The sequence below is a fragment of the Apis dorsata genome, unplaced genomic scaffold (genome assembly GCF_000469605.1).
Source record: "Apis dorsata unplaced genomic scaffold, Apis dorsata 1.3 scaffold_169, whole genome shotgun sequence".
In the NCBI taxonomy this organism is placed as follows: Eukaryota; Metazoa; Arthropoda; class Insecta; order Hymenoptera; family Apidae; genus Apis; species Apis dorsata.
Window position 1 is genome coordinate 1239158 of NW_006263457.1, and position 20175 is coordinate 1259332.

At 29.4% G+C, this 20175-nt stretch overlaps 4 protein-coding genes and 1 long non-coding RNA gene across 8 annotated transcripts in view; 3 read left to right on the forward strand and 2 right to left on the reverse strand.

Moving 5' to 3' along the window:
• The window catches only part of LOC102675588, a 27856-nt gene extending 23959 nt beyond the window's left edge, over nt 1–3897 (forward strand). Inside the window, exons 6-8 of the mRNA XM_006614095.2 lie at nt 141–323; nt 2942–3026; nt 3260–3897. Coding sequence (XP_006614158.1) covers nt 141–323; nt 2942–3026; nt 3260–3329 — 338 coding nt within the window. The 3' untranslated portion in view covers nt 3330–3897. The remainder of the gene's footprint in view (nt 1–140; nt 324–2941; nt 3027–3259) is intronic.
• LOC102675269 (HEAT repeat-containing protein 1) lies at nt 3479–10795 on the reverse strand. Of its 2 annotated transcripts, XM_006614092.2 has the most exons (7): nt 10735–10795; nt 10487–10635; nt 5764–10400; nt 5370–5687; nt 4803–5257; nt 4264–4714; nt 3479–4153 (listed from the first exon to the last, which is right to left on the reverse strand). In XM_006614092.2, the coding sequence occupies exons 2-7, from the start codon at nt 10626–10628 to the stop codon at nt 3983–3985; spliced, it is 6174 nt and encodes a 2057-aa protein (XP_006614155.1). In that variant the 5' UTR covers nt 10629–10635; nt 10735–10795; the 3' UTR covers nt 3479–3982. The 2 variants fall into 2 exon arrangements, with proteins under 2 accessions (XP_006614155.1, XP_006614156.1); XM_006614093.1 differs by lacking the exons at nt 10487–10635; nt 10735–10795 and having other exon boundaries at nt 5764–9776; nt 9862–10183.
• A 130-nt stretch (nt 10796–10925) lies between these two features.
• Nucleotides 10926–12172, forward strand: LOC102676097 (MIP18 family protein galla-2). Its single transcript, XM_006614096.1, has 3 exons — nt 10926–11357; nt 11415–11494; nt 11554–12172. Exons 1-3 carry the CDS (start codon nt 11228–11230, stop codon nt 11821–11823), a joined length of 480 nt encoding a protein of 159 aa, XP_006614159.1. The 5' UTR covers nt 10926–11227; the 3' UTR covers nt 11824–12172.
• Nucleotides 11717–14672, reverse strand: LOC102679493 (mitochondrial inner membrane protein OXA1L). Its single transcript, XM_031509710.1, has 9 exons — nt 14542–14672; nt 13785–13969; nt 13505–13676; nt 13371–13439; nt 12959–13279; nt 12822–12901; nt 12471–12734; nt 12232–12397; nt 11717–12162 (listed from the first exon to the last, which is right to left on the reverse strand). The coding sequence occupies exons 2-9, from the start codon at nt 13845–13847 to the stop codon at nt 11996–11998; spliced, it is 1302 nt and encodes a 433-aa protein (XP_031365570.1). The 5' UTR covers nt 13848–13969; nt 14542–14672; the 3' UTR covers nt 11717–11995.
• Nucleotides 14582–20175, forward strand: part of LOC102676225 — a 9273-nt gene continuing 3679 nt past the window's right edge. For all 3 annotated transcript variants that reach the window (XR_421506.2, XR_004150235.1, XR_004150236.1), the window contains exons 1-5: nt 14582–14954; nt 15455–15931; nt 16048–16611; nt 17046–17256; nt 19643–20127. This is a non-coding gene — a long non-coding RNA (uncharacterized LOC102676225). The remainder of the gene's footprint in view (nt 14955–15454; nt 15932–16047; nt 16612–17045; nt 17257–19642; nt 20128–20175) is intronic.

Below are 20175 nucleotides of genomic sequence, written 5' to 3' on the forward strand. Positions count from 1 at the left end.
AACCATAGAAATTTATCTTCTCGTTCATGTTGAAAGAACGAGAAGCCATTTTGGGCCATCAAACATAGATTCATTTCAAATAGTCAACTATTGATTTTCTCATCCAATGAAATCATATCTTCTGTTTGATATTTAAACAGCCACATCAGCGCTGATCCTGAAAACGGAACACGATCATAATCGGTTGTCCAGCCTTTCCGGGGACAATATCCTTGGCACGGGGGTTAGAATTGGACGAGGCGAGGACGCAGTCGCGGTTGGTAACAGGAACATTATGGATTCGGCGCAATCAGCAATGATGAAGCAATCAGACTACGTCGTAGGTTAGTAAACCCTTCTCCAATATATTTTTTTCAAACTGTTTTATTTATCATTCTATTCGATTCTATTAAATTTTCTCCCATTGGATCGAATTGACTTCTGAAATTGTTAATACCAGTTAAAATTTCTTTTCGTGTGTGAAAATTTCGTGAAGAGTAATCGTTTGCGAGACAAGTGCTGTTTGAAGACGAATCATTGAATTGTTACGTATGTTTTATTCGTATAATGAAATATTATTTTTTTTTATTATTATCATTCCATGTTATATCTTATTAAATTCGAATTATAAATTCGAATTATAATGATACGATATGATCAAAATGAAACAGCAAAAGTTGTATTCTATCGATAATCTTATTTTTTTATAATAAAATATTATGTATTTCTGGCAATTTCTGAACAATGATATTGAAATTTAAAAAAAAAAAAAATTCTCATAATTGCCATATAATGTGAATTAACATTTGAAACTATCTGGATGTACATGTGTTATATAATAACTAACTATAAAAGCTTAATAATAAGTATAATTTTGTCGATGACTGACACGCGATATTTTTTTTATTTTTTTTTTTCTTTTTTCTATCGTCAATGATATAATTATTTTATAAACTTCTTTTATATATGTATCTTTTATTCACAATCTTTTGAAAATGGAATTAATTTAAAATTGATTCGATTTAAATTATTTATATATTGGGCTCTTATATACAATTAATAAAATTTCTTAAATAAATAATATTGAAAAATTCTTATATTTTTTTACTTAAATAAGATTCATTCATTTTTAAAAGTATGCAAACAGAAATCTGCGTCATAGAATATATCACCTGTTAAATTATTATCATATTAAGATTTTTCTAATTTATTTAAAATAGATAGTAGATATTTGCGTGGAAGATTATGAAATTATATAAAACACTATGAATAGATCTAAATAATTTGGCGTCTAGAAAATATTCATTTGCATTTATTTAATATTTTAGAATTATGAGTATTAAGACGATATAATGAATACAGATATATTATTTACCTTGTGTTTGCTTTTATTAAACAAAAAATCTAATATTCTAGTGTTCGATACACGTCGGTTGTCGAGAAAAATCAATTATTTTTTTAATCATGTTATAATATCAGTAAATCTTGTTATTATATAATATATTAACAATATTATTAAACTATTAATAAATTATCGTGTAAAAGATATTAAATTAAACAAATAGTATCTTTGAACAAATATAATTTATAGCTATAAAAAAATTCTCGCAATAATTATTTTGTTCAAATCTGAAGACTTTTGGTTATTGAAATGTGAGTGTGATTCGTTTGATTTCTATTATTATGGAATAATTATCAGAAAGATTATATTCCATTTAATCTTAATTCGATTGAAATTAATTTCTGAATTTCATGTAAACACATTCATTAAAAATTGCGAAAATCTTATTTATCTATATTTATCATTGTTTATATTTATTTGCATTTAAATTGCTTTGGTGATTTTCATTTTATTGATAATTCGATATCGGCCATGAAACCAACAGATCAACAAATCTTATCGAACTTAATAAATTGAAGACAAAATAAATTAGAAAACTTTTAAATGACGAAATTAGAATTGATTATTAATTTTATATTTGTTAGATAATTAAAGAAATAAATATTTAATGATATGATAATTTCAGAAAAAAAGTTCGAAAGATCGTAAAGTGTAATTAAAAATTCGATTTCAATATAAATAAAATGATTTGTACATTGATTAGCCATTATGGATTTTGCATCGAATATCAGCTTGAATGTCATGATTGAATGACTGGAAACAGAACAGAGTTATTGAATTAAATCCATTTGGCTTATCTGATCAATATTAATAAGAGTATTATTAAATATAATTAACATGCATCTCGTTTTTGTTATAATGTCACAATACTTCTATATATATATATATATTTTTTTTTATATTATAATCTTTTATTTATCATTCATCGTTGGTAAAAAAAAAAAAAAACATATTATTTAACTTCCTTCATGTTAATTTCAAATAAGAAATTCTAAATAAGATATTTATCTTTGGTAATACAAATTATCAGTATACCTACATAAATTAAATTACTTTTTTTATATAAGATTTTTTCTAATATTTTTAATTTCCTCGATATTAAGAATCTAATTTTCATCGAATTACCATTTTTTAAAAAAATTGATGTAAACTTTTTTAAAAGATTAATCCACAATAAATAGATCCAACTTTTCTATAATTTCAAAAAATTGAATTACTTTTTAAGAAAACAAAGAAATACAATATATAAGCCACAATGATCAAATGTCAACTTCGAATAGCAGTATCTCATAGAGATCTCTAGAGTAATATAATTATAATCATCAAAAAAAAAAATACATATGTCTTCGTCTTCGTTTACATTAGTTTCAATCAAATGATTATCAGAGCGCGGAAACATTGCGAGCGAGTAAAGCAAACTTCGATCGATTAGTCAGCCCGGGTACAAAGTTCACTGTGCCATGTGCTTCGAGGAAACCGCAAAATGGCGAATTAAAAAACGAAAGTTTTTATAACTCGATGTAAATTTACCACTAATCTTTGCTTTTCTTTATTTTACAGACGTTGTCTTGCCGACAGTCCTGATTGCTCTTCTGTTCGTTGGAAACGCCATCATTGTGTATATTATCTTCCAATATAGAAAAAGGTGAGAAAATAATACAACAGTATCAATTGATCATTTCAAAGTTCTGATTTTTCTCGCAACCCATTCAGTTTCATTCATAGAAATTAATAATTTGGTAATATATTCTTGATTTGTTTAACCTGAATTCCTCAATGAATCGAACATTTTTTTTCATTTGATTTGAAAAGTCAAAGTTTTATCGACTTTTAAATTTTTTAAATATTTTTCTAATATGAAAAATTTTTCAATTATAGAAAAGTTCCAACGATAGAGCAGGGCGAGGAGATGTCCTTGCGGAACGCGGCTGAAGTGCCACAAGTGTGATTTGCACGAGGATCGACAGTTAAATTTTCACGGTGCCAGCCCAAAGCGTCAGTGAGAAGGCCTATGTTGCATTTTTTTCTACGAGGATGATCTCCAAACAAAAATGGATCTCTAGTAAAAAGTAAATCGTCGAAGGGCATCGATCGCTATTTTTTTTCTCTCTTCTGAATTTCCGCGAGGATTGTCATTGAATCAAAAATATCTTAAGAGACTCGTATTTGATTTCAATGGTTTCACGTTTTTCGATGAAAAAGAACGATTGAAAAAAATATTATCTGTTACGACCGTGAAATTTTCGGGGACGCTCTCGAAGAAAAGATTATAAATATGTTCGTCGCCGTTTATAATAAGAATCGTTGTCAATATTTAGAAAACCAGGCGCCTAGTTAGTGCCACGATCTACGTACACTTATACGTACACTTATACAAACATGTACACATACACAAACGCGAATACTTACGATAATGTATTATAATGTAAGGAAATAATATATTCTATATTTCGTCCAAATTGTGACTAAGTTAAGAATAAACTGATGTTTTCATAATATATTTGCTTTTGTAAGTATTTCGTTTATATTTCTTTTTATGTAAAAATGATAGTTTCGTTATATAATTTCGTTAAAAAGTTAATTACATAAATTAAAAAATATTTAAAAATATTTTTGCAAAGGTTCACCTAAGATCTCTTCAAGAGTGCGTACTGCATTTTGCGCACACTTCTCTGTACCTTCGTCTTCGTCTTCTAATAATTCTGCTAAGAAAGGTATGGTTTCTGGTAGAAGTGGCATAAAATCTTCGCCAAGCTTTCTTACAATTTCAACCTATTCATTAAAAAAAAAAAAAAAACATTAATCAAATTTACTCATGAATTTTAATTGGCCACTTTTTATCAATTAAAGCTGTGACTCAAAAAGAAATAAAATTTACTTACCACTGCATTCGTTGCAGCGTTTCTAACATACGGTTTCGAATGTCTGGTCTTTAATAATGTTTGATATACTAATTGTTTGTGTAAAGAATCATCGGGAATGGCACTGGCAAATGCTGCGATACAGGGTACAATTAATTCCTTCGCTCTCTTTTGATAATCCTCTGTAGAGCCCATAGTATTTTCCAATTGGTCCACAATTGGTTGAGCCAGTACATCAAATCTTTCTTGATTCACGAAATTATGCGCATCGTAACTGAAGACTCGATAAAGAGTCAATAAAATGGCTTCGACTAATTCGATTTTACTCGATTCTTCAGGCAAAGTATTCTCTTGCGGTTCCTCGTTAATCATTGGATTATTACTACTTAATAGTATTGCCGCATGCTTGAGAAAATGACCAGCAAAGAGAACAAAAAGAGATTTTAGACATTCTGCTATGTTAGCTGAAAGTCTACAAAAAAATATATCAAAATTATTTAATATATGAACTTTATAAATAAAAAAAAATAATTTCTTTATAAATTGTTTAATTGACGCACCTATAAAATGTAATGTTTCGTAATTTATATTGTGGATTTCTGGCAGCCCAATCGTATAATTTATAATAAAGTGGTCTAAAAGTACTCTCACTTAATTTTAATACCAAAGCAACTAATGCTTTGCTGGCGCTTTCTTCTACAATTATCACGTCTTCCATAATCAATTCCGATCCATCTATTTCCATGACATCTTCTGAATTAAAAAAATCTTCACGAAATTGCAAAATTTTCAGGAAGAAAGTTCCCAAATCCGGTATAGCTGCATTTATGTCGATTGGTTGAACACTATTGAAAGATTCGGCCAACACATTCATTAATGCTGGGATACATTTATATGATCTCTTTGCAAGTAATGTTGTGTATGTCCTGTTAACAGCTGGTAATAATATTCGCAAAGGTATACAAGAAGAAAGTTTTTGGGTGGTTGCATTCAATCTGGATTGCACAATGTTAATCTATGATAACAATAAAGAAAAATATATACAATATGATTTATGTAAATATAGAATTTATGAGAGAAATGTAGTGAATTGATTTTAAGATATGTGATAAATTATTAAATCATACCTTTTGATGTTCGCTATCAGTATATACAGAATTCAATTTTGCTAGTTGAAACAATAACTGATCCAGATATAAGGATAAGAAGTTTCCAACAGATTCGACGATCTTTTGCAAAGCGCTGACTATACTGATAACTATTATATCAGGTACACCTTGGTGACAATGATCTTCTAACAATCGCAAAATCGCTGGTACGAATTTATTTAACGAATGTATAGCATGAATACGCATAGAGCTACATAATTCTGCGACACAAAGTGCAGCACTACCTAACACGGGTCCTTCTCTCGTAGTTAAAAGTTCAGTGGTCATTTCAAGAATCTGTAACAACAGAGAAAATACGAAATAAATATTATATATTTAATATATTTTTTTTTATTTTAAATAATAAACTTACCGGTTTGAAAAGTATAGGATGTTCACTAGCCAATAATTTTGCCAACAATTTTATAGTAATCAAAACAGTTTGCTGAACAATCTCTTGTTCTTGTGTTTCAGATTTTTCTTTCGCTGGAATTATTTGTAATAAAGAATCAATCAACGTTAACAAATCTTCATAATCGCCCTCGCTGAATTTTCGTTGTTGAAGACGAGTATTGAGAAGATCCAAGGCTTTCCTTTTTACCGTTAACAAATCATGTTCTATTAACTGTTTAATGCTGATTAAGAATATTCCATTTGGCAATAAATTGTTCACCAAATCTAACACATCATACAAATGATGTAAAAGAACTTTCCAATACTTCCCGAATGATTTTCCTTGATATTTATCAGCGTTCTTTGAAGTGCTCTGAATCAATATAATCAATTCAACGATCAATTGATCATAATACGGTCTTATTTCATCTACTTGATCAGAATCCAATTCAGCAACCTTATTAATGAAATCAGGTGATGACAACAAATTGCTCAGAAATTGTACCAAGGTATACTTATAATGTCTTAATTGCTTAGGAGTACTATTAACAACATCAAATATATGCTTATATTTAAAAGACAATGCAACTTTTTTACCTTCTTCGTCTTCCATATCCACAGGCAATTCTTTCATGAATTGAATCAATTTCACGCAAACTTGAATAATCTTAATAGGTAAAAATTCTTGAGATACTTGGAGAGCAAATTCTAATCTTTGTCCTGATGTATTTTGGACGCGCACGGTTCTGGACATAACATGACTTTCGAAACTTAGCAAGTAATACAAATAAAAATAATTATCCAAAAGCTGCAATAACTTAACGAATAAAGGCATTCGTCTATGCTCTGGTATATCTGGTAATGAAACAATGAAAGTTCTTAAAAGCTCACAAGCATGATTTTCATTTTCAGCCGCATTTATTATAGGAACTACGGTTTCGATAGTCTTGGATATTATTTGGATCGAATAAGCGTCATCCTGACGTACCACAGAACTGCCCATAAACGTGAAGATAGGCATAATAGTATATAATGCACAGCGTACATCAACGACCTTTAATAATGCTACCAAAACTAATAGGGCATGATGATGAGTCTGAGGATTCCTCGAGGTTCTGATACACTGAGTAATCAGATCTATCTGGAGATGAGCGTCACGGATAGGCAGTTTTTTAATTGTCAATCGGTGAATAATAGACAATAATAATTGATTCGTGTATTCTATGGGACTTTGTTCTTCAAAACTCAGACATTTTTTAAGCAAATCGAAAAGAATTGGATAAAGCAATTCCTCTTGCTCGATATTGTCCGCTTGTTGAGCAAATTCTAAGAGAGTCACGCCACGTTTCCATTCCTTTCTGTTAATGATCGTTGGATCAGGAGGCGAATGAATGTGACTGAGTCGTCTTTTATTTTTAATACTCGTGTTGTTAGGTTCGACGTTCTTCAAATTCCACATGATCTTCAATTCGTCGACTATAAGCTGTGCATTTACTTGTATCTTTCTGAGTGCTCTGTTAGTCGTAGAAATCACATTTGTCATTTCGCATACCGTGGCCACGTCCACTAATTTAGCTAGAATCTTTTTTTGAAGATGGATGGAAACTTTTCCTGCACTCTCAAAGAAAGTACTTTCTATCTGTTTCAAAAGAATAATACTTGGTGAATGATGAATACCAGATTCTGTGACAATTTCGATTTCATGCTCCTCTATATTGGTCTCAAACAATTGCCACACTTGTTCAACAGTAAGAGCCTTTACCGTTGCGCTATTGAACCTTTGGAGTATATTTTTCAACATATTTCCTGCGGATTTGTTCTTAGAATTTGTGTGAAGAATTTGGAGAAGTTGTAATCCAACAGGAGCTAATTGTTGAAGTATCGTAGATCCATTGACGTAAGCTAAAATATCCAAAAGTTGCGACTTGATGTGCAATGGACTTTCTTTGTCCATGATGATCTCGAATAACATTTGTTGGGCTTGTTGAAGATTTTTCCGAAGATCTGATTTCAATTGACTGCACACGTCTGGATCAGGTGATAATAAAACGTAAAGAGATAAAGATAGTTGATCAGGATCAAGAGATATTTCTGGATTTCTGTTATTGAGTTCTTGCAACAAGGATAAGAAAGGATCTATCGTTATAACAGCAAAATGTATAATTATCTCAAGAATCTTCAACGATGCTATCCGACACTCGTTGTTATCTCTAGCTAATGAAAGCAACAAATTCGTAACAAAAACTTTATCTTGAAACGCCCATTGAATGGATTTATTTTGTTTCAAAAGTACCTGTGTTATTTTCAAACAATGAAAAGAAGTTTGAACTTTTACAGGTTTTATATACAATTGGGAGAGAAAACGCACAAGATCTTTCACCGTGGCGAAGTGTCTTTGAAAGAATATTTGTAAGCAACGAGAATAATGCTTGCACCAATACTTATTTTCTATTCCTTCAAAGAACATCTCGAGAAGTCTCAAAATTAAATTACTACGATGTTGATTATTCTCGAAATCGATTATCGGATTAGATTTCAAATCGAGACGTCTGTGAACCATCTCCAGAACATAAGTGCCTACTTGCAATGGTAAAACTCCTTGAGAAGTCAATTCAATGGCGGTTTGTATATTATTTCCGGTAATATTATTACAGTTCTGCAACATCTTTACTTGCGGATATTTTTTTATCATCTCTGTGGCCATTTCGATCACCTCTCGCGCTACTTCCGGTTGGATAGATCCTACAGGTACTCTACACACAGAGCCCAATAGAATCAGATTAAAAAACATGGAAGCTGCATCACCATGTGCGATTTGTTGTTTCATTGCGCTTAATATACTATCAGTTGGAGGTAATAATTCCCAGTTTAAGATATTGTGAAAAGATGCTGATGAAACCGCCTCTGCATTTGGTGATCTTCCTAAATCTTTTTGCACATGTTGCATGTATACGTTATTCTTGGCGAAATTTGACTTCAATACTTCCATTGTGATATCTACGTCTGCATCATCATTTGGAAATAAATATGGCAAAGACGTTATGAAAACACTAGTATCGTCACCAACTTCACAGAGTTCCAACAAGATTTTTAATGCTGGTTTTGCTAGTACTTTTCTACTGGTACTATGACAAGTCGACAATAATATTTTTAATTCTTCGATCAGAATATCTGCAGATAATAAAGCTGTTAAACGTTTCGTAGAAATAGATAGTAAAGCTCTAATTACATCTACTTCTGTGTCGCTAAATCTAGATTGAATTGTATTCGTCATCATCTCTCGAAAACTTTCAGGAATATCTACATCGGTTTCTGCCAACGTTTGCAACGCAATAATTCTTTGTTCCGGACTAATATGGATCAATCTATCAAGAATTCCTACAACTTCTTGCGTGTCTCTAGCTCCAAAATGCCAAGATGTGATAAATTCCAATGCTAATTTTGAATTTTTATCCGTATCGCTACGTTTCATCAATCCTTTCAAATAATCATCAAATCTTTCAGGATAAGTTCTTTCGAGATTGTGATACAACTTCACAAGAAAATCTTTCGCTTCATTTGACACGTCACTCGAAAGGAATTCCTTTTGTAATACATTCCATAGGATAGTATCCACTCCTATATCGTCCAATTTGATTCGTGTTAATATTTCGTTCACCATTTTCTGTACTCGAATTGTTCCTAATGGATCTTCCAAAATCATACGGCAATTCGTTTGCAATAATGGTACAATGAATTTTAATATATTTATGTTAGACGATTGAAATTTAATTGTGAGTTCGATGAACCAAGATAATTCAGATAATCGAGTTGCAAGACTTTTTGGTACTGTAGTGAGCTGATGAACTGGTATATTATATAAAAAAAATAGTAAAAGTAGCGCTTCTTCTTTCAGGTAAGTTTTCTTGAATATTTTTAAAAGCAATTTTTCCATAGTTTCGTCCTTCAGTTTCATTTTCAACATTAACTTTGCTAGAATCATGTAAGTGCTGGCTGCAAAATCGGCAATGGAACTTTCTAAACCTTTCAAAATAGTTGATATCATATAACCTACTTGTACTTCGGAAATAATAGATACCTGTTCTATAGTTCCTAATAGTGAAGTTGTGTAAAATGCATACAAAGTACTTAAAGAAGTGGCACACTCAGAATGTATTTTAGTAGCAAAAACAACATGATTGCAAATTAATTTTAACAAAGCATTATCAGAACTAATACGGTTAATCAATGTTATTGAAGCTAAAGGAACACCAGGCTTTTGAAGAGGTTGTAACCAATGCCAATTATCTCCCTCATCAGATAGATCTAATAATTGTAATGCTCTTATAAACATCCGAGTTTCATGATAAGGTAATATTAGAAGCAAAAATTGATCTCTATTAAATTCGTGTATGCGAAATCTATATATAAGCCACTCAAGAGCTTTGTGAGCAACATTGAGCAAGAAATAAGGAGATAAAAATATAAGAAATCTTTCAATTTCTCCATCTAACTTTTTGTTAACTTTAATATCTTGTATAGCACGTTCAAGATTCAATGAACTTTGTGCAAAAAGAGTATTTTCAAATTCTAAAAATAGATTTGATAACTTTGTCAATTCTTGCAATCCATTTTGACCTAAGAAAAATTAATATATATTAATTACTTTTTTGATAAAAAAGATATATATATTTTATAAATAAAATATAATATCTTATACTCACCTATACTTAAAACTGTTTCTCTATCCAAATTAGCAGCTTCTCTAGGATCAAATAACAAACTAGCACGTTTTTTATCCTGAAGCAATATTCCAGTTTGAGGTGTTCTTAATTTCTTTAATTGTTCCGCAAGAGATGTAGTCATCTTAAAATTATAAATAATACTTTTTTATCACAAATATGTAGAAAATGTAATATGAAATATAAATTTGTAAAATATGCACATAACCCTATATAACATATAATTTTACCTTGTTTTGATGTGTTGTAAATATGAAAAAATAAAACTTTATTAAATACAATATTAATAATTTGAAATTATAAATATTAAAATATTTCTAATTTGGAATATATTAAATTATTCAATAAAATAAAAATATACATGTGCCACTTTATTATGTATTACGGAACAACACTGTAAACAGCCATAATAGCGCATGTGCAAACTTCGATAATTGTTTCGACAAAACGTGATCATTATAAGTTTATGGTGTAATAATCGTTTTATGTATTCATATTTTTCATATTTTATTAACAATAGTATTCAAAACAAAAAGCAATATGATATTAGATTTTATTTGATTATTAAAGTCTCTTCACTCCTGTGATGCATTATTGTTTTAAAAGGAAAAAACTATTAATTTTAGGTTAATTTCATTATCTCAATGTAAAAATTAATATTGAACAAGAAAATAATTTAATTTAATGATGTTTATATAAAAATATGTAAATCTAATATTTTTAATGGAGAAAATGGGTGATAAATTGGAAAATATTAATCCCAAATTATATAAAAAAATAGATGAAAGACAAATTACGGCAGAAGATGAAAATGAAGATATTGTAGATGAATTTGATGCGCGAGAAATTTTTGGTATGTATAATTAATATAATAATATATCTAATTTTCCGATAAATTTTTTATTTACAGATATGATTAGAAACATTAATGATCCTGAACATCCTTTAACTTTGGAAGAATTGAATGTGGTAGAACAAAGTCTTATTGAGGTAATATTATTAAATTAATGAAAAAAATCACTTATAAAAATAATTTTATTTGATTCTAGATTGATAATAAGGCAAACATAGTTCATGTAAAATTTACACCAACAATACCACATTGTAGTATGGCAACATTAATTGGCTTATCAATTAGAGTACAATTATTGCGAGTTTTACCCTCAAGATTTAAAGTTAGTGTTGAAATTACTCCGGGTACTCATATATCAGAGACAGCAGTAAATAAACAATTGGCTGATAAAGAAAGAGTAGCAGCTGCTCTTGAAAACAATCATCTACTTGAAGTAATTAATCAATGTGTTGATATAAAATTTTAATATTAAAAAAATATATAAATACTAATATCTGTAGATTTAAAAGGTATTATATAATTCATTATTTTCTTATTTATTGAATTAAATGTTGAATTATTACAGGAGATTTATTACAATTAAATCTACAATTAATTAAATAAAAAAATGTTATATATAAGATTTTGTACATAAAATATTATTTTTTCACTGCTGACATTGATGTTGATGTTTGTTTTGATAAATTTACCACTGGATTATATTTAAATGTCTTCTTCAAAGGACCTTTAGCTTCCTTATTAAATTGTATCTTATCAGCATGTTTTAGAGATGATAATCTATTAGATATTTTCATGTTAGTGTAAGCTGAAAAAAATTGTTTGTATAAAATATTTGAAATTATATTTTAAATATTATTGAATATTATAAAAGTACCATCATTAAATGTTTCCATAAATCCTTTTTTTAAACCTTTTTTTACATCATATTTGTGTTTTACAAGAGGTGGAATATTATAAAACGTTCTTATTTTTTGTGTGTTTAATAATTGATTTTCTATCAAAGTTATAAGATTTGAAATAGTCCAGTGACATAAAATGGCCTAGAATAAATTACTTATTTAATATGCATATTACATTCAATATGAAAAAAATTCTAATAACGATATATCTTACTCCTGGAAATCTCATTGCAAATAAAAATGAAATAACTGGTATTGCTTTGAACATATGTTGCATTACTGGAGATGTATTTCCACTATTACTTAATGCACGTGTAGAAATAACATACATTGTTAGAGTAGTACATAATGGTAGCAAATAATATTGATCAGGAATAGTTAAATCTGTAAACCACAAGAGTCCACCTTCTTTTAAACTTTCTACAGGTTTATTAGTCATTCCTCTTAAAGCAACAAATACTGGTATATGAGCACCAATCTATTAAATAGATTATAGAAACAAATTATAACATTTTAATTATTGTAGATATACTAAAATATACTTTTTATATTACATAATACATACTTTTATAAAATTGGTTATTGGAAATATCTTGATTTTATTTTTTGAAAACAGTGTTTGTAATTCAGAAGCATATTGAGCAGCTAGAAAAAAAATGTAACATATATATTTAAGTTAATGTTATATTATTTAATATATACCTTCCATTGAATTTCCACATTTTCTTGCATCCGTCATATTTTCTTGTATTTTTACCATTTGTGGTAAAACATTATTTAATTTAGCATTATTTTTTTGTATAGCTATTGAACAGGGAAATGTTAAGAGTTTGATAATTGTGGAAGTTAATATAATTGTTGCCCACCATGGTAAGTCACAACTAATATGAAGCCATTCATAAAAATATTGAAAAAGTCCAAAAGGACCATATCCACCTAATCCTAAGCTTTCAAAAGTAGCTTCACCATTTGCATGTAAATTAATAGTTTTTGTTATTTCTTCAACTATTGGTACAGGTATATCTTTAAAAAATATAAATATTATGTTTTTACTTATACCACTAAATGATGTAAAAATAAAAATATTAAACCTGATGTAAATATGTTATATTACCTGGTATTTCATGTATAAGATCTTTTTCTATTACTGGACTATTTGTTATGTTTGGTGTTACAGGTGAATCTAAAAGAAAAATTTTTTATTATATTTTGAAAATATATTTCAAATTAAACGCTTTACTAAAATACCTGATGTATTTGATACAATTTCTTTTGTTGTTATATGTGTTGTGCTTTCACATCGAATAAAATATATTTCATGAACTTTTAAACGTTTATGAACGTTGAGTATACAATCTTTTTTCGAAGGAATATTTGTTAAGTTATAAGCGAGTCCACTAAACTGACATTCTGTTGTTTTCTAAATATTTATTTTCAACATTATATATTTTCAATATATATTTTCAACATTAAAATAATTCGATTGTAACTACAGTAATATAACCTCAATGCAAAGGTTTTAACTTACTTGAAATTTTATAGATGTATTTAATAATTTTTGATTGACACGTACATACAATCGTGGTAACATATTATTTTATATATTATATATTAAAAATATTATAATAAAATGAATAGAGTTGTAATTTAAAGATTTTTGTTTTACGTATACTTTACATCACAATACATGTGTGAACATAATTTTTACCCTTTCTAAAAAAGATCGCATCGTAAGAAGTTGTCTAACTATATTCTAGATGGCATTTTAAGTACAACTTCAGGATTTTATTTATTTTTCAATTATTTAAACAATATTTAAACAATAATACTATTTACAAATATGTTACTTGCAAAAATTACATATATATATATATTATATATGTAATTGTGTACATGTATTATATATATTATATATATACATAGTACATGTTATGTACATAAATATATACATATTTATAAACACATATTTTCAATTCATTCATGAAATATATCTTTCAAATATATTCAATATTATGAATTATTATAGATATACGTTATTTTTTAATTTAAAAAAATGTGTAATAAAACATTTTAAAAAAAATTTTTTTTATTATATATATTTATAATTCTCTATAATATTGATTTTACAAAATAACTTTCTTTTAAATCAATAACAGGTATTTAGATTTAAAAGCCTAATATCTATGGTATTTCAATATTTTTTCATTTTTGAATTGAGATGAATTTGAGATACAATACGAAACTATTGACGCGACACTAGAATTATGTTGTCAGTACCGAATCACGTGATCGAATCTATTGCAATGACATTCAGTTTGCGTTCCAGAACGAGGGTTATTAAGACAGACCTGTTATTTAAGTTTTCTCTCGTGCCTTCTCTTCAATTTCATGCGATCTCTTCTTTTCTTTTCATCTGAATTTAATATGTATAGTACCTTTAAAATATATCTTAATATGTAGTAGTTACTACTACTACTCGTTACAAAATCGACTCTCTGTTGATTCAAGATGATAATGTATGACTGCGAGAGATTTCATATGAATAAAAACAAATTTAAAAAAGAAGAAAAAAAAAAAAATCATGGAATAAAAGCAAGACGGCGCGCTTCTAATTACAGATTCACAACGTCAGCAAATGTCTGTAACTACTACTGTCTTAGTGACTGACTGTTAATTTCTTCGAATATGAAATAATTCGGTAATTTGCTTTTTGGATGGTGCAATCATTATTTCGTTGTTATCCTTTCTTCCTTTTATGAATATGTACCGTAACATTCAATTAGACACGGATTAAAGCAATCAGTTTGAAATGATTCACAGAATTATTTTTGACATTATCATTAGAATATACGATTTGACTTGTATTGATTATTGAGCGCAACAATTTCATTTTTTTTTTTTGTAAATTAATGATTAAAGATATTGTTAAATTGGATTAAATAAAGTTTGTATTTTTTATTGAATGAAATAAAAAAATTTATATGTATTATATACAGAAAAGATAATGAAAGCAAAAGAAAGTAAGTTTCCGAATTTTTATTTCGTTTTCCGAGCTTTTTATCTATCGAAGAATTTTTAAATTTATATAAAAAATAATTATTATGTAGCGTTATCCAACTATGACGTAACAAAACAATGATCAACTATTGAAATGAAATTTTTTTTAAACTCTTTTACTAAACTCTTTAATTTTTCCAGAAACGTGACGTTGCATAAAAGATCGAAGACCGTTTCCTAGACAAGATTGCCCACTTTACACTTGGATAGCAGGTCAGTGAAAAATAATGGGATTGTTCTTCGAAAAGAAGATAATGAAACTGTCACAGAAGAAAGACGACAACGGGTTCTTGTGTCAACGTCGTATCGCGATCTTTTGATCGCGACCGATAAAACTCGTTTTGAAAATTTCTAAATCGTTTTCGACCATAACCTGAATAAGATGATTTAAATAAAATCATCATAAGAAAATTATTTATATATATATTAATAGAAGATCGTAAAATACGAGATTTTTGATCAATAAAATTTATTCGATATAAATCGATTATCGATTAATATTGATATTTCTAACTTGAAATTTGTCCAATGAAGTTGTCTGCTTAAATGTACGTATTTCTCGACAAGTTCTATCAAAGTTTTTTTAAACGATTACATGATTTATACATTGTAATGAAGGTAAGATATATTTTTTTCGCATTTAAATTATTAAATTTATTGAAATTTAACAGTAGAGAAATATGGTATTGACAAATTTTATTAAATTAAACAAGCCTAATGAATTTTCCTTACAGTGTTAATTCTACACAAACATGTTTCCTGGACTAGTCTATAAGAAATAATGATATCATGTAACTTATGTTACGGTTGTATGGATTAACCGTAAATTGGAAGATCGAAATCGTTGATAATTAGATCATAAATGTGATGGCTGATTTCGTGACGGTGTACGAAAACGATCAATCGATCTCAAGAAGATGCTTGTCTATGACAAATTGCGTTCCAGACGACTCATCAAGACCTGATTCATTCATTCATCGCGATTTCATCAGTGATATTAGCAGCATGCGAGCAACGTGTTTACCAATTATCGTGAAATTTGCACACTGACAATCTTTTCTTTTTTTTATGTACGCGCGCGATGAGAATTGTTAATGATGAATCAATGATAGCGTTGTAAATTAATTTTTAATTGCGATTCCGACTCAATCTGTTCTATCATTGTGACAGTGTTGCTAATATCGCGAATGAAATTCGACAGATAATACATTGTTTGTTTGATTTTAATAGTTATCTGTTAAATTGTACATGATAAAAAAAGAAGTCTACGACTGGTTTAAAAGCATAATGAAATCATAGTGAGTCAGTTTACATATTTCATAAAATATTATGTACATATATAAGGTTATTTCAAAAAATTTTTTCGTTATTTATGATTTTGATGGTCATTGAAAAATACATAAGTTTTTATTTTTAATTGATATTAAAACATTCAGTTTTTCTTTAGATTTTCTGTTGTAAATTTTGGATTCTTTTATTCTTTTAAAATTTATTAATTATAATATTATAAAATTAACAAATTACAACCTGATTAGGTTGACTTAATAATTTAAATAATTAAATAATGTAGTAAAATAATAGATAAATATTCTAATAATCTTAATTATTATTTTGAAAAAATGAAATCATGGAAAAAAAATAAAAAAAAAACGAAAAGAATTTTTGGGATCATTTAATACTTTGTTTTAACTGTAATGAAAAAAAAAAAATTATTATGGTTATATTATTGCAGGTAATAATCATATATGCATATCGTAATTCAAAAAAATCATTATATATATAATCAAACAAATTTCAATAAACATCATTGTATTTTCACTTTTTGAATGTTGATGTCGAAGAATCAATGTGTTGATGATAAAGAAAACGTTTCGTGTCTCTCTCTCTCGAGCCATTTTAAACATCTTTATGAGTTTCGGCTGTTAACACGATCATGGAAACAGGTACAAGTTTTTTTTTCCTTGATGCCTTACTCTTCTATTATCTACGGGATCTCAGGTGGCTAGCGCCTGGCACGCATTCGTCAGGGACAAATGAAGTCGTGATTGGACAGGAAGTACGGCCAAAGAGCCGGCCACCGTGTTTCTCTTTCTCCTTTTCTCGATTATACCGAGACTGGTTCTTGGCTGGAATAGCTCGATAAAGGTCGAATTTACTGGTTTACCTGTTGAAAGTTGGAATATATTGTTGATTTCCTGTGACACCTATCGAATGAAAATTATAAAGAATATATATATTTTTTCGTATACTTTTTAATTTCTAAAAGATAAAAAATTAAGAGTTGTTTTCATCCAACTCGAATATATATATTTTAGTAGAAGAAATTTTACTATATCATTACTATATCATCTAAAATCTTTTAAATTTTAATGAGTTCCAAATTTCTCTTTGTTAATGCAATGATAGTAATCCATCGTACATTTATAATGGAATGCAATTCAAATAGATCTCGATATTTCGATATTTCGATATTTCGAACACACGTATCCCAAGTTCCATATGATCTAGTGGATAGCCTAAGCGGAAACGAAGTTAACGAGTCGCTATTCGGCCGCAGATGCATCTAACGACTTCCTCGAAAGTCATCAAAATTGTTTTGAATTAAAGATCGAGCGATTAAAGTTACAAAAGGGGAACAATGGTCCACCTTAATCAAATCGCATTAAAAAATCAAGAATAATAAGAAAATAAAGGGAGAATATCATTCTATAATGGATGCAATCTGTTTGTTTCGTACTCGTATATCGGTCTCAGCCGCAATTTTTCCTGATCGTTGGCGACCAGGCTCTGTTCCCCCTATGTATCCTTTCATGCTCATATAGCTCGCGTGTCGAGGTAATGGTATGTACAGAAGGATAATCTAACAGATACGCCGTCGTAGGTGCATCGTTGTGTGGGATCATAATGTGCAAAAGGAAATCGCCTCGCTTTAAGGTAAATGGTCGGGGAGTGCAGTGCGTGCCCGGCCGCGTGTGAACCACCACCGGTTTCCTTTCATTCACTAAAGTTTCTTCATCGCGAATGTCGCACGATTGCTACGCCCGATTATCGTTGTGCGAGCATCATCTCCGTGGTAAAAAGAAATTCTTTCGCGGAACCGATCCGTTAGCGATTAACGGGACCGTGTCTGCAAATTTTTATTTGAAAAAAAATTTGATAATATAATTTTCATTTTTCTCACTTCAACTTTAATATTTTATAATAATTTTTAATTATCGTTATTAATATATAATGATAATTGATGTTAAATTGACGTGACGATAGTTTAAAGATGGAAATTTTGAAATATTTTTTGTATATTTTGCGGTACTATTTTTTATCGATATAATTAAAATTATATATCGAACATCATTGAATTGAAACGATAATAAATAAATATTAAGAGAATTAATATAATATTTTTAATATCGAATGAAATTATTCAGAGGTCATACATCGAGTTTTTCATCCGTGACGAAATCGGGAACATGCGAAAAAATAATACGAAACAGATTCCTCGATTAATCATGGAATCGGCATTGTCGGTACGGGAGAAATTATTTTCGATTAGAATTTTATGAGCTACGACCCCGTTGTTATGTATTATTGTTTGCAAAGCGCGAAATATAGTTCAGGAGATCGACCGTGTGCCCGATTGAAATATAAACAATTACACGCTTCGTTTACATTCACCGCGTCTTTCACTCATTCGACGAGTGGATTTCGTTGTGGAACGATGTGTCGCGTTTATTCTACAATATATTATACAGAAATCGAGTAAAAAAGAAGGGGATTTTAAAGAACGAAGAAAAAAACGATGAAATACGTAATTGAATGGAAGATGACGGCCTCCATCGAAAAGATCGTCAAATCAGTTATGTTTGTCTTGGATTTAAAACACCATGTATCGGAAATCACACGTAACGAGGTGTATTAAAATTGTACTATCCAGTTCGGTGAACGAAATTCGATAAAACACGGACCAATGGGCTTTTAGTCCAAATTTAAACACCGAACGAATGGTTATTTTAATCTCGAAATTATTCGTTCCATTCAATCGTCAACATTTCGATTCGATAACTATGATGGTTTCAAATAACTCGAAGCATCAGATTTATCGTCGATTCGATCACAATAATTCCGTGGAATATTCACCAAAAATTTTCAAACGCTACAAACTTCACTGTAAAACGAAAACTCTTCGATAATTCGACGCAAGAAAAAGACCTTTAATAAAATAAAAATGAAACTAATTCGACCAAATCGTTACACGCTTCACTGTGCATCGTAGAACAAGAACGATTTTCGATATAATTCGAGAAAAGGATTCCCTCCTAGGAAATTTTCTAGGATCCTTCATCACGTGGCGGAGGACGTAACTAGGGATTCGCGTGACACATTAGTCTAAAATTCGCGCGTGAGACAACGAAGGCCCCGAATCGGTTCGCCACTTATCATAATGCTTGCTTAATGCTCGTTGCTGGAACGTGGTGTCTCGCGTGTAACCACCTTGTAGAGGAACGCCCGTGGGACCAACGAGACTTCCCTCTCGTGATATGTTGACGAGGATATGTGTGCGAGTGCATCGAGAATATTCCCACAAATTGGCAGCGGCCTGTTCGAATCGGGAGGGGACAAAATGGAGAGAGGGAAAGAGATGAAAAAAAAAGGAAAGAGAGAAAATATAGAAAATAACGACGATAATACGAGGAGAGGCAGGATACGTTTGTTAGCTTTGCTGTTCGTCCGGAAAACGCTGTAGGATTCCGAGGTTCGGCCAAGGGGGTGACAGAGCGACCATTGTTATTTCCGCTTACGCGATGCTCTTTGATCAGGTTCGTTGATGCTTTTTTTTTTCTTTTTTCTTTTTTTTTTTTTTTTTT

Bases quoted from the DNA above. Each gene is read 5' to 3' on its own strand.
- LOC102675269 (XM_006614092.2), bottom strand. From the start codon at position 10,628: ATGACTACATCTCTTGCGGAACAATTAAAGAAATTAAGAACACCTCAA. The intron at 10,401-10,486 runs GTGAGTATAAGA...AATTTTTCTTAG, and splicing joins AGAAACAGTTTTAAGTATAG to GTCAAAATGGATTGCAAGAA. The intron at 5,258-5,369 runs GTATGATTTAAT...TTGTTATCATAG, and splicing joins CTGATAGCGAACATCAAAAG to ATTAACATTGTGCAATCCAG.
- LOC102676097 (XM_006614096.1), top strand. From the start codon at position 11,228: ATGGAGAAAATGGGTGATAAATTGGAAAATATTAATCCCAAATTATAT. The intron at 11,358-11,414 runs GTATGTATAATT...TTTTATTTACAG, and splicing joins TGATGCGCGAGAAATTTTTG to ATATGATTAGAAACATTAAT. The intron at 11,495-11,553 runs GTAATATTATTA...ATTTGATTCTAG, and splicing joins TAGAACAAAGTCTTATTGAG to ATTGATAATAAGGCAAACAT.
- LOC102679493 (XM_031509710.1), bottom strand. From the start codon at position 13,847: ATGTTACCACGATTGTATGTACGTGTCAATCAAAAATTATTAAATACA. The intron at 13,280-13,370 runs GTAATATAACAT...TATTTTTTAAAG, and splicing joins TCTTATACATGAAATACCAG to ATATACCTGTACCAATAGTT. The intron at 12,902-12,958 runs GTATATATTAAA...TTTTTTTTCTAG, and splicing joins ATGTGGAAATTCAATGGAAG to CTGCTCAATATGCTTCTGAA.